The sequence below is a fragment of the Denticeps clupeoides genome, chromosome 3, assembly GCF_900700375.1.
Source record: "Denticeps clupeoides chromosome 3, fDenClu1.1, whole genome shotgun sequence".
In the NCBI taxonomy this organism is placed as follows: domain Eukaryota; kingdom Metazoa; phylum Chordata; class Actinopteri; order Clupeiformes; family Denticipitidae; genus Denticeps; species Denticeps clupeoides.
The window spans coordinates 34203512-34217613 of record NC_041709.1 but is presented as its reverse complement, the minus strand read 5'-3'; the positions used below and the strand labels follow the sequence as shown (position 1 = coordinate 34217613).

General features: G+C 41.7%; 2 protein-coding genes across 2 annotated transcripts in view; both read left to right on the top strand.

The window, feature by feature from the left end:
* The window catches only part of LOC114785464 (zinc finger protein 493-like), a 478845-nt gene that overhangs the window by 81106 nt on the left and 383637 nt on the right, over positions 1-14102 (top strand). The gene's annotated exons all lie outside the window — the stretch shown is intronic.
* The window catches only part of LOC114785632 (zinc finger protein 493-like), a 32498-nt gene that overhangs the window by 14496 nt on the left and 3900 nt on the right, over positions 1-14102 (top strand). The window contains exons 5-6 of the mRNA XM_028972069.1: positions 7468-7471; positions 10656-11528. Of these exons, the coding sequence (XP_028827902.1) occupies positions 7468-7471; positions 10656-11528 (877 nt within the window). The remainder of the gene's footprint in view (positions 1-7467; positions 7472-10655; positions 11529-14102) is intronic.

The following is a 14102-nucleotide window of genomic DNA, read 5'->3' as shown; positions in this document are numbered from 1 at the left end:
TACACATTGTGGTAAATTACTGGAATGAACAGGAATTGATGTATAGATGAGTTGGATGAGGAAATCTATGTAGGTGAGTTATGTACAAATGATTGTAGGGGGTTGTAGTGATCTGGATATCACTTATTATATTCTGGGGGGATAACCGCATATTTGTCATAATGGCATACATTCTGCACACATTCTACAAACATTTTAATTACACATACACAATGTTTTCTTTATTAAAGCCAATACTTTGTCGAAACTGCATTTAGTCTCCTTTTGTCGACGTCCTTTAGCATGGCACATTGTAACTAGGTATTATTTACCCCCTCTTCCTTGTAAATGTGCGACGGCATCTTTTGTACACATCCCGCTTCAGGTCACCCCACTGTATTTACGTCCGGCCCATTCCAAATATTATATTTTTTTCTAGAGAACCCATTCCGTTGTCGATTTGGATGTAGGTTTGTGGTCATTGTCATGTTGAAAGGTGAATAAGTGAACATATTTTGTGGGTGATTGCACTAGATCGGGGCCGATCATTGTACCAACGTCAGTAGAAATGATCATTCAGAATTGAATCTGCTCAATACACACGTGCATTGTTTTCAGCATTCAAGCAAATAAGTGAGCTGTATTGTTATTTCAGCTACATGCATGTTAGACAGAACATAGTTAAACATAACAAAGTTACATACTGCGACATTGACAAACCAGGCTAAATAAAGTGCTAGAAAGAGTAACATTAAAAAAAAAATAATACTTTTTTTTTTAATACTAAAAATAATAAATTGTAAATGCTGCTGTAGCATTGCAAAATATGACATGAGACGTGTGTGATTGTGTGTATGCATGTCAGTCCAAAGAGGTCCCTGAGTGTCCAGGTATCCGATGGCCCGTGGGATGAAACTCTTGCTCATTCTGGCACTGAAGGCCCAAATGCTTCTGTATTATTTTCTTGATGGTGTTACGAACCAGTTAGGGGTATGTCCCACAACAAAAGAAAAGAAAAGCCAGAACCCACTAAGACAAAACGAAACAATTTAACAAATAATCTTTTTTAACATAAATAAATAAGAAATACATACGAAACAAATTACAACAAATGAAGGGGAAAAAAGAGGAAAACAAAAACAGACAAGCTGCCAGACACATCAAGTTGAGTAGAATTCTTTCTGGATGCAACATGGTAAATTTACATCATGAATTGAAAAGAGACCGATTATCTTCTCAGCTGTCAAACCAGACAGTGATGCAGAGGCAGAGGTGGCCTTGCGGTTAAGGAAGAGGCCCCGTAATCAGGAGGTTGTCGGTTCGAATCCCGATCCGCCAAGGTGCCACTGAGGTGCCACTAAGCAAAGCACCGTCCCCACACACTGATCCCCGGGCGCCTGTCATGGCTGCCCACTGCTCACCAAGGGTGAGGATACATTTTGTTGTGTCACCATGTGCTGTGCTGCAGTGTTTCACAATGACAATCACTTCACTTTCACTATGTAGAAAGTGAAGTAAAAGTGAAATGATTGCCATTGTGCTCTGCACATGGTAACACAGTGAAATGTGTCCTCTGCATTTAACCCATCACTCTTGGTGAGCTTGGTAAGCGACCGGGGAGCAGTGTGTGGGACGGTACTTCCAATTAAGGGTCCGCTTCCTCAGGCCAACCACTGCCAGGTGGTGAGGATGGGTGCTGGGAGACAGGATTTTATCAGCCTCCACAGAAATTGGCTATTGAGCTTAAAGCCTTAAGCACTCTTAACTGTCACTGTATTCTCACTGTCCAACATCCACTACTCACTATACATCCTCATCATTACTATGAAATATCACACTATATAAAATAGAGGTGGGCATAGATTAATTTTCTTAATCTACATTAATCTACATTAATCTAGATTAAAATGGCTCATTTGAATTCTGCCGAAGGCATTCAGAATATGTGTGCTACCCAAATAATGACTAAAAGTAAGTCTTTGAGAACGGATTTCTCAAGCCAGGTGGCGCATTAGACCAGGGGCTCATCTCCTGTTTCCACAATGCATCACAAACTGCTTGAGAAAGCTGTTCTACTATGATAATTGGTGATGAAAATAAATGATGTTCAATAAGATGTACTTGTGTTTACCAACTGTTTATTCAGTTAAACAGCTGCATCCATGTTACCACGTCACGTTTGATGTGGTAATTTCACAGTTCGAAGACTCATTCTCGCCCCCTACAGTGCAATTCGGCTAGGTATACATCCGCGCTAAAATATCAAGGTGAAAGTCATCATAGTGTAGCGCTTCTTCTTCTGCGTTGTGTAACTTTTTGATTTCGTTTCTTGAACCACAAATGATGAGCTGACACCCAAGAGATTTTCTGTGCAAAGTGTATTCTGTACAAAAAGCAAGGTCGCGTCACAACATCGCGTCTTTCTGCACCTCTCTCTACAATATACAGTATTAAAAGAACATAAAAAAAATATTCCTAATATGTACATAAATTAAAATGAAAGAAATAACTTTTTGCACACAAACCCCACGCACCTCTCACAGCTCACACCATGTGTCCAAGAGACCTGAACCGGGTCTCAAAAACAAAATAAAATTCTTTAGAAAATAAGAAAATAAAAGACACAAGAAAGAAGAAATATATTTATAAATCTAGTGTAACCATTTAACTCAACTTTGTGAATAGATTAACGGCGATATTTTTTTTATCGCCCGATGAGAGTCTCATGTTAACTCAGCACGTTAACGCCAATAACGGCCCACCACTAATATAAAACCATACTTAGTTATTTAATCTTTCCATTTATATATTGCGCTGTAATTTGTCATTCTACAAAATTTAGTGTATTTAGTTTTTTTCTTGTGTTATTTTCTACATACATGTCTGCACTGAAGGAGTTATTGTACACGTGTATTGGGACAATAAAAGCCATTCTATTCTTCCAGCAGTTCTCATACCTCGGCAGTCATTGGAACTTTCTGGTTTGAAATGACGTGATGGCTTATCACCTAGTTACAAATATTGTGAACACGGTATTTTATGCTAACAACTTTAAATTGTATTTATATTTACAGACAATAGACAGTCAGACTAAGATTATGGATTACTGGGACCTTGTCCGTGTCTTGCTCACAGTCAAGCAGGCTGGTTGGAATGTCATGGTTTTGGGCTGTGAGAGTGCTGAATATGAATTGCAACATTTTCTGTGACACTGAAGCAGAATGTGATCCACTCCGTTCAGTAACTGGGCCACAGGGCAGCATTCCAACACGACACCAAACACATCTCCACGTCTCCAAACACTGACTTGCTATAGAAACTGAGGATAAAGGTGCTGGACTGGACAAGTATGTCTCAGTTTTTCCATTTAGTGTGAGTATGTGGTAAGTGAGAGTTATTTGAGGTTGTGAAAGCACCACAGCACAATACACATGACTAAATGTGTATTGTGGGCAGTGGTGGCCTAGTGGTTAAGGAAGCGGCCCCGTAATCAGAAGGTTGCTGGTTCGAATCCCGATCTGCCAAGGTACCGCTGAGCAAAGCACCGTCCCCACACACTGCTCCCCGGGCGCCTGTCATGGCTGCCCACTGCTCAATCAGGGTGATGGGTTAAATGCAGAGGACAAATTTCACTGTGTGCTGTGCTGCTGTGTATCACGTGTGACAATCACTTCACTTTCACTTCACTTTCACTAAATGTGACCCATCAACAGCCTTTAATGTCAATTTGGTACTGGTGTTTTAGACCGTGCCTTGCTGGTCACCAGAACCATGCTTAAACCACCAACATACAACAAAAACAGAATTCAGATAATTTTTTTTTTAATTAATGACTGAACAAGAATATTTGGACAGACCAGTAAGTACAAACAGTGGACTATTCATCATTTATTAATCATCAGTCCAAACCGTTCACATATTGGCATGCTGGTCCAAAGATTCCAGCAAGAGCAGTCGGGCCACACAAACCAGGCGGCTAACTTTTATAAGGCGATCTAACTCCCGCCTGCTGACTGTTGCCAATGACATCTGCTGACTTCCTGACAACTGCTAAACAAGGACATACCATGAAACAAACCAGAGGGTCACCACAGCCACCACCACCGTTACAACTACAGCTTCAGGGATCTTCAAATGGACCAGTAACATCATTATGGACACGTAATCTAGACCATGACACTGGACTCCAACCCTACAACTGTAGGACTTATTATTATATCATCCCCAACCCTGCACTGACACCATTTGCAGGATCACTCTACCCTGGAAGGGGGTCCCTCTCTGTATCACTCCTTCCCAAGGTTTCTTCCTTTCTTTTTCTCTCTCCTAGAGTTTTTTTGTGTGGAGTTTTTCCTTGTGTGCAGAAGGGTCAAGTGTGGGGGGTGTGAACTGTAGGGCCTGTCAAAGCCCATTGAGACATACTGTATGTGATTTTGGGCTATATAAGAAATAAATGGTGTTGTTGTTGATGACGTCTACATTTACAGGATTTTGCAGAACCAAATCCAGATCAATTTAGTCAGAAGTTCCATACAAGCTGGAGCAAATCAGGATTAAGTGTCTTGCTCGGGGTCTTCTGGTTCGTATTCAAGTTTGTTATCCACTTGACTTTGACACCCCGAGTATTATTTTGTTTCTTCTGTTGTGTAAAAGTCTGTTTTGACAACCTGGACTTGGGTCCTTCGATCTTTGGTCTCTCTCCATTACAACCATGAAGATAGTATGAAATTTTCTACATACACAAACGCTGCTTGTGTATGTGATGAGCTGCTTCTCCTCACACACCGCGAGCAAGGGAACATGGTGCAGGTGTCCTGCTGGCTGGTACCGCTTCACTGGTGTCGGTGGAGACGTGCTGTAGAGAGTCTGTGTTGGTTCTGGTCGAGGTGGAACAGATGACCCCCTCTGCAGTCCTTTCAACATTTATAAATATTACAGCCGTTATTCAAGCTACCAAAATCTACCCACCCTCTCAGATGGAGTGAAGCGAATGAACTTGTGCTACTCCTCTCCACAGTCCTGCACACTGTCTGGAACCACAGATGTACAGGACTGCCTTGCAGGATTCTGCAGGATTCTATTTGTTTAAGCTCTTTCCCAGGAAGAAAAGCACATCGATCCACCACAGATAAGACTACAGGGTCTGTAGGCCACATACTGCAATTTGCAGATGATGGCCTCATCGCCCCAAATGAATTTACAGCGCGAAGCAGATGGGATTAGAATTAGCATCATGGTTCTCTATGGATTATTTTTATATATAACTGTATTCCATAATATATGTAATATGATTTGCATTTGAAATGTATTTCTTTCAAATGATGACAGATGGACAGTAGATTTTAAATCTGGTCTTTCTTCCTCTGCATTAGTTTACACCATAGTTTACACCATAATTACACCATATTATGTTGAAACTACATAATAAAGTAAAAAAGGTGAAACCAAAGATTAAAAGGACACCTGTTTCTCCAATAAGTGCTATTTATGACTAAAGTGCATGATTTTTTTAATGAAGGAGGCTGATAGTTGATTAAAAATAAATCAATCTGAGAAAGAGGCTCAGAGTAATCACTTTCAAGCATTTCAAATTCAATATTCAAATAAAACTTTCAAAAATACACTTTCATACCAAATAAAAGAATTAGAGCATATTTGACAATGTCTGGGATGTGGAAATATTTAGACCATGATTGGATCATTTATACATTCATTAACATGCTTTCTCTGAAGTGAAGGATGATAAGCAACACTGTTCGCACTAAAGGTGAATATTAACACTGTAATACTGTGCATTGTGTATGTCTGATATGTTTAAGAGCAATGACATCCTACTCAGCCATGGCAGACCTGACACTGTTCTCAGACAGGAGAGGAAATACAACATCCTCAGCAGTCATACATGGCGCCACATCAGCCATAACATGTTATGTTGTAGTCGACTAAATATCCGGACACAAACCATTTTTCCAACTCATTTACATTTTCAGCATTTAGCAGATTCCCTTATCCAGAGCGACTTACAATCAGTAGTTACAGGGACAGTCCCCCCCTGGAGACACTGAGGGTAAAGTGTCTTGCTCATGGACACAATGGTAGTAAGTGGAGTTTCAACCTGGGTCTTCTGGTTCACAGGCGAGTGTGTTACCCACTAGGCTACTACCACCTATGGTCTCTGTGGGGTTCCAGTCTTCACCTGGTGCTTGGTTTAATAAAATAAAAAGTTTACATTCGTCTCTGTTTGATGAAGAAACACATTAAAATATATTTAATACTGATATGTCTACAAGAAATATATATCTGTTGGTTGTTTCACACAGATTATGTAATGTGTCCATTTTGTAAACAGTATTTATAAAATGGACACGTTTCGTTTTTTTAAACGATAAGCTTAAAGTACAAGATGAAGTAGAAGCTTTTCCGGAGCTTCCTGTCTCACTAGGAGTCGCTTTCTGAAATTGACGAATCTGCTGCCGTGTGACGAATCTGCTTCTGTTTACATCTGCAGGAAAACCAAGTAAAACACAAACAAGTGCACGCGCGAGACACCCTGCTGACATAAATGATCCGTTTTTGGAGTTTTTATGATTTTGCGTATTGGTAAGTAATTTTATTCCACATAAAATGTAGAAACGCGTGTTATTTGGACTGTTTAAAGCGGCGGTCTGGTGAGGGAGGAGCGGGCTGATTTAAACTCGCTCTACATACAGACTCGGGTCAGACTTCAGAATGTTCTTCTGACGCTTTTTATTGGTTTTTAAAAAGCTTAAATGTAAGTAGTTTGTGTCCAGCGGGCTGGTGAACAGGTTTAACAGCAACAGATACAGTTATGCTAAAGTAGTTTCACGTTAGCAGCTAAATGCAGCAGCTCACATGAGCTACAAGCCTTTTTATGTGAATAGAGAGAAGCTGGAGTTGGTTGTGCTCGCTGTAAAAATAGCTGCAACTGAGGAATCTCCTGGGAATCATTTATAAAGATGACTGTGTGTTTTTATGTAATATCAAAAATCTGCCTTGTCTATTTATTTGTATTTTATAGGAATACTGTTAGGAATAGTATGAATGTTGTGTGTCCTGCAGAAAATAATTCTAGAATGATTATTGGTGAAAAGATGATTGTTGAAAGAACCTTCTGCTTCATTCCAAGGTCCCAAGATGGATCCCAGTCTGTCTCTGTTACCTGCTGATCTGAGGAGTGTAGACCAGAGCAGCACACATGTTAAACCAGAAATATCACCAGATACCATCACATCTCTGAACTGTGGTAAAATACTGGAACCAACAGGAATTGTTGTGAAGGAAGAGTCAGATGATGAAGAATATTCAGGTGAGTGGATTTAAAAAGATTGGAGGGGCTTTAGGTGATCTGGATATCAGTAAGAATTTTAGAAGTGACCATATTCAGGTCTTTTCTCATAATTCTTTCACTTCTCTGTCTGAATGCTTGTGGGGAGCATCTGGCCGTTGCTGGTTTATGGGGAAGTTCAGGGAGGTAGTAGCCTAGTGGGTGACCCATTCGCCTTTGAACCAGAACCTTTTGTGTCCCTGAGCAAGACACCTAACCCATGAGTTGCCCCAGGGGGACTTTCCCTGTAACTACTGATTTTAAATCGCTCTGAATAAGGACGTCTGATGAATGTCTTAAATGTAAAATGTAATTGTTCATTGTGCTTCCAGATTATGATTGGGAATGAATATTAATGCAGACTTGCTATCTAAATACTGATAGATTTCATAGATGTCATGTTTTTTTTCTTACTTTTTTGCACCCTCCTTTGTGTTTTCAATTCTTCCAAGTTATTAAGTTCTTTATTACACATCAGGTGAGTATTTCATATAATAGCATCGTTAGAAATACAGTATCTGACAAAAATGAGTATATCTAATGTTGAAAAAAATTGATTTTCAGATAGTAATCATGCGAATTTTTTTATGAACTCCCTGGTATCATTACATAATTCAAGGAAATCCCCAGTAGACTGTAGACAACAAAAATGTTCAACATGCATCTCAGTGGGCAGCCTCTTCTCTGGCCCAAACCCAAGAGGGTTTGTGTGTGCATGTCTTTGTTGAAGTGATTGTCATTGTGCATGTGTTAGTGTTAGACTAGTTTGAAATACTTTTTAAACAAGTGGGTTTTCAAATGTTTCTTAAAGATGGTAGTAGCTGAGCTGAAGCCACAGTCATTAGCACCTCCTGCTAATGCCACTTTGAAAAGCTCTAAATAGCTCTCCACTGCCACTTTTAGAAGCTCCGGTGGATTGGCTCCCTCTTGGCTTATTCTCTCGCTCAGCACCAAGGAGGGTTAAGCAACTCTTTAAGCACACATATGAACTTGTACACAAGCATAGCAGAGTACTACTACTCTGTTGGCTGATGGAACTACGGGTTCACATCCATTTTATACTCGCACACACACAGGGAAAACCAAACGTACGACATACCCTATCACACAGCACACAAGCAATCACTTAACTGGAATAAGACGTGGACTTGTTATGAGTAGCCTAGCAACCCAGTTAATTGGCTAAATGCTACCAGCTGCTCTGCTACCGATAGTCACTCTCACCACAACACATGACATCACTAGGTGTCCAGGGCTGCACGTGGTTAAAACTCAGGCGACCAGATGTGATGAAAGATGAAAAAAAAACGTTGTTTTTTTTTATAGTTGATATCGATCTGTTACTTCTTTGTTTTTACAGAGATGTGGCGCATCGATTCCGCACTCCGTCGTTCACTTAGACAGGCTTACTGCATTTAGTGCTGACAGGAATGCAGCGTTGTGCGCCAAGTCCCACTGCGACTTATGTGTTTACATCCACATGGAAAGGTGCAAGAACTCCAAGTGGATAAGTTCAATTGGAGGTGTCGCTCAGCCATCCATGCCATGTCTGAGAGACAAGCCGAAATTTTTGTTGACATGGTATTTTCTGGTGGGAAAGACAAATAGAGCTGGGTGTTGTTCAGCAAAGGAGTGATAGGAAAGCCATGTGATTGGATGATGTGAGCAAGTGTATATTGAGAATAGAGGGGGGCCAAGGACAGAGCAGCACGAAGGTCATCCACCATTGCTAGGAGGGAGGTTTCAGTCGAATGTCCTTTCCTGAAACCAGACAAAAAAAGGGTCGAGAAGATCATGCTCATAGAGAAATGAAGAAAGTTAAGCCAGGACTGCTCTTTGAAGAATGTTTGAAAGAAAAAAAAAAGGTTGGAGACTGGGCAGTAGCTGTCCAGTACAGATAGGTTTAGTGTGGGTTTTTTTGACACACTCACCTATGAACCAAAAGACCCAGGTTCAACCCCCACTTACTACCATTGTGTCCCTGAGCAAGACACTTAACCCTAAGTTGCTCCAGGGGGGACTGTCCCTGTATCTACTGATTGTAAGTCGCTCTGGATAAGGGCGTCTAGTAAATGCTGTAAATGTAAATGTTCCTGTTGTGAGTGAAGAATTTAAGACGTGAGTCAGAGCAGATGTTATGGTGGGTTGTATGGACTGAAGAAGGTGTAAGGGGATGGGAGGTGACTTGACTGGAGAAGTCTGATTCAGAGAGCATGAAGGAGTGATTCAGAGAGTGATGGAAAACAGTCTTCTGGTTTCAGAGGTAATGTCGGGATGAGGTCTGGGGATGGGGGTGAGAATTGTTTGCTAATTGCAGCCACCTTCCCTGTGAGGATGGTAGCAATGTCTTCAGATGAGAGAGAGGTAGAGGGGGGAGATGGAGGATTCAGGAGGCGATGAGCTGAGTTGCTGATAACTTGCGATTTCTGATGCTGGTGACTCGGATTAACTTGTCTTCAGAAGCAGAGGTTACTCTTGGTCTTCCTTTTTTGGGTCAGTCCTCATGTGTGCCAGTTTTGTTGTAGCGCTTGATGGTTTTTGTGACTTCACCTGTCAGTTGTCCAATAGGGCTGTCGACTGTGTAGTAACCTGACCTCTGCACAACACAACTGATGGTCCCAACCCCATTGATAAAGCAAGAAATTCCACTAATTAACCCTGATAAGGCACACCTGTGAAGTGAAAACCATTTCAGGTGACGACCTCTTGAACCTCATCAAGAGAATGCCAAGAGTGTGCAAAGCAGTAATCAGAGCAAAGAAACTATAATATAAAACATATTTTCAGTTATTTCACCTGTTTTTGTTAAGTACATAACTCCACATGTGTTCATTCATAGTTTTGATGCCTTCAGTGAGAATCTACCAATGTAAATGGTCATGAAAATAAAGAAGACACATTGAATGAGAAGGTTTGTCTAAACTTTTGGCCTGTACTGTACATATATACACACGTACACATTTTGATATCCCACTACTGAAGGTTTTGCATGCTGAGTACTACCTCATCAGGTAACATGTACAAACCAAAATACATTAGAGGTCATTACTTTGCTTTGACCCCAGTGATACACACCGATATTGGCAAATTATTTAACATTATAGAATAGATTCCATTTTATTTGTTTGATCTCAATAGACATAATTTGACTAGTCAAGTTCATAAATGTCTTTGATTGCTTTTCATCATTGTTTTACAGAACATGAAAGCAAATTCGCTGATGATAAGTGTAAAGTGGAAACTGAAGAAAAGTTGCGCCAGATCAACAAGTATGACAACAGTTTAAGACAAGTGAAGATCCTTGAAACACGCCAGAGAAACTATTCAGAAGAGAAGCCTTACCAGTGTGAAGACTGTGGGAAGAGTTTTATACATGCATCACACCTTAAAACACACAAGAGGACACATACTGGAGAGAAGCCTTACCAGTGTGAACAATGTGGAAAGAGTTTTACACAAGCAGGAAACCTTAAATTACACAAGAGGACACATACTGGAGAGAAACCCTACCAGTGTGAACAATGTGGGAAGAGTTTTACACTAGCATCACACCTTAAACTACACAAGATGACACATACTAGAGAGCGGCCCTACCAGTGTGTACAATGTGGGATGACTTTTACACAAGCATCACACCTTAAAATGCACAAGAGGATTCATACTGGAGAGAAGCCCTACCAGTGTGTACAATGTGGGAAGAGTTTTACACTAGCATCACACCTTAAAACACACAAGAGGACACATACTGGAGAGAAGCCTCATCAGTGTGTACAATGTGGGAAGAGTTATACAGAAGCAGGATCCCTTAAAATACACAAGAGGAGACATACTGGAGAGAAGCCTTACCAGTGTGTACAATGTGGGAAGAGTTATACAGAAGCAGGATCCCTTAAAATACACAAGAGGACACATACTGGAGAGAAGCCTTACCAGTGTGAACAGTGTGGGAAGAGTTATACAGACGCATCACAGCTTAGAAGACACAAGAGGACACATATTGCAAATATATACCAGTGCACTCTTTGCTCTAAATGCTTTAGAACATCAGGTCAACTCAAACATCATCAACATGTACATACTGAAGAAAAGTCCGACAAGCCTACAGAGAAGAAATCAGGTATCATCAAACCTGTGAATTTGGTGGAAACAATGGAAGTAACAGTGAAGGATGAGAAGCAGGACTTGGATTATGTGATTCATTCAGGTGAGTGAAATAAAATTTAAGCATTTATTTAGTGGAAGCGGTTCTACTCTGAGTCCCTCCCGAATGTCCAAGCTCCTCACCCTATATTTTACAGCATTTATCAGACGCCCTTATCCAGAGCGACTTACAATCAGTATTACAGGGACAGTCTCCCTGGAGCAACTTAGGGTTAAGTGTCTTGCTCAGGGACACAATGGTAGTAAGTGGGATTCGAACCCGGATCTTCTGGTTCATAGGCGAGTGTGTTACCCACTAGGCTATTTACACCCCTATATAAGGCTGCACCCTATTGGGGGTGCTTGTATCCGCAATATCGTACTTTCTGTCATTACCCAAAGCTCATGACCATAGGTGAGGATTGGGAAGTAGATCGATCTGTAAATCGAGAGCCTTGCTTTCTGGCTCAGCTCCCTCTTCACCACGACAGTTTGGCTCCAGTCCGCCTGTCGATCTCCTGCTCCGTTCTTCCCTCACTTGTGAACAAGACCCTGAGATACTTAAACTCCTCCACTTGAGGCAGGATCTCTCTCCTGACTCGGAGTTGGCAAGCCACCCTTTTCCGCTCGAGAACTGGAACACTGTCCAAATCCACAAAACACATGTGGATTGGTTGGGCCAACTCCCATGCCCCCTCCATCACCCCAGCAAGGGTAAAGAGCTGGTCCACAGTTCTACGGCCAGGACGAAAAACATATTGCTCCTCCTCAATCAACTGGACCCTCCTCGCCAGTACCTTGGAGTAGACCTTTCTAGGGAGGTGGAACTGCCCCCGATGTCCACACAATGTTGCAGAGATGTGTTAACCATGACAACATCCATAGCCATGACATACTCAGGACTGATCTCATCCACCCCTGGGGCTCCGCTGATGTGTAACTGTTTGACTACCTCAGCAACTTCTGCCCCTGACAGTGGACAGTCCATACCCAGGCATCCAAGTTCTGGTTCCTCATCGGAATGCGCATCAGTGGGGTTGAGGAGCTCCTCAAAGTATTCCTTCCACTGCCCGACTATAGCCACAGTTGACGTCAGCAGCTCCCCATCCCCACTGTACACCATGTGAGCGAGTTGCTGCCTTCCTCTCCTAAGCCATCGGATGGTTTGCCAGAACCTCTTTGGTGGAGATCAGTTCACAGCTCCGCTCCTCTCTTCACCCGAGTGTCCGAAACATGGCCACAGGTCAGATGATACGACTATAAAATCAATCATCGACCTGCGACTTAGGATTCCCTGGTACCAATATACCGAAGGCCATCTTTATGTTCGAACATGGTGTTCGTTATCGCCAAACTGCGGCTTGCACAGAAGTCCAGTAACGAAACACGACTCAAGTTCAGATCTGGCGGGCCGTTTCTACCAATCACGGCACTCCAGGTCATGCTGTCATTGTCCCCCGGCAGGACAATGGAGTCCCAAGTCAGAGCACAATCTAGCACTCATCCCAGGGACTCCAAAAAGGGTGGGTACTCTGAGCTGTTATTCGGTGCATAAGCGCAAACAACAGTCAGGACCCTTTCCCCGACCCAAAGACACTGGGAAGCTACCCTCCTGTCCCCCGGGGTAAACCCCAACAAACAGGCTCAGATTCTTTGGGCTAACAAAAAGCCAACTCCAGCCCTCCGCCTCTCACCCGGAGCAACTCCAGCAAAGGAGAGTGTCCAACCACTCTCAAGGACTTGGGTTTCACAATGCTATGTGTCGAGGTGAGTCCGACTATATCTATAACCAGATGTTTTTAAGCATTATTTCTATTTCATGTGTTGCCGTGACTGAACCAAAAAAAAAATGTGTGCTCATTTTTACATCCAATCACCAAGCAACTGTAAGGTTTTGCTCGTTTCGGTCGGTGGAGTTACTTCTTTAGGGGAGGGGCAGGCAAAGCATGAGAAATGGGAGGTAATCTTTCTTATGACTACATAAAGGGACATGTTGTGGAATAAACCATGACATTTTGTGGATTATTCCTTACACCACAATACAATAAAAAAATGTTGTTGCCTTGTCATGTGAACATCACCTGTGACTAATAATGGATCAATTAGGTCTCAGGTGTGTATAAAAAGAACCCCAGTACACTAGACCATCACATCAACTGCAACTGCATTGTGGTCGCCACACAAGAATCCATAGAACCAACTTCCATATATAGTGAAAAATGTTCACTCACACAAACATGTGAAAAGCTTCACTAATGCTGTATGGGCGTTTAATACACTGTTTAAGTTTAATACTGAAGCCTTTTGTTTGTTACATAAGTCTATTTCACCTGTATCTGTCTGAGAGTTTCATATATACAGGGAGTGCAGAATTATTAGGCAAATGAGTATTTTGTCCACATCATCCTCTTCATGCATGTTGTCTTACTCCAAGCTTTATAGGCTCGAAAGCCTACTACCAATTAAGCATATTAGGTGATGTGCATCTCTGTAATGAGAAGGGGTGTGGTCTAATGACATCAACACCCTATATCAGGTGTGCATAATTATTAGGCAACTTCCTTTCCTTTGGCAAAATGGGTCAAAAGAAGGACTTGACAGGCTCATAAATGTAAAAAATAGTGAGATATCTTGCAGA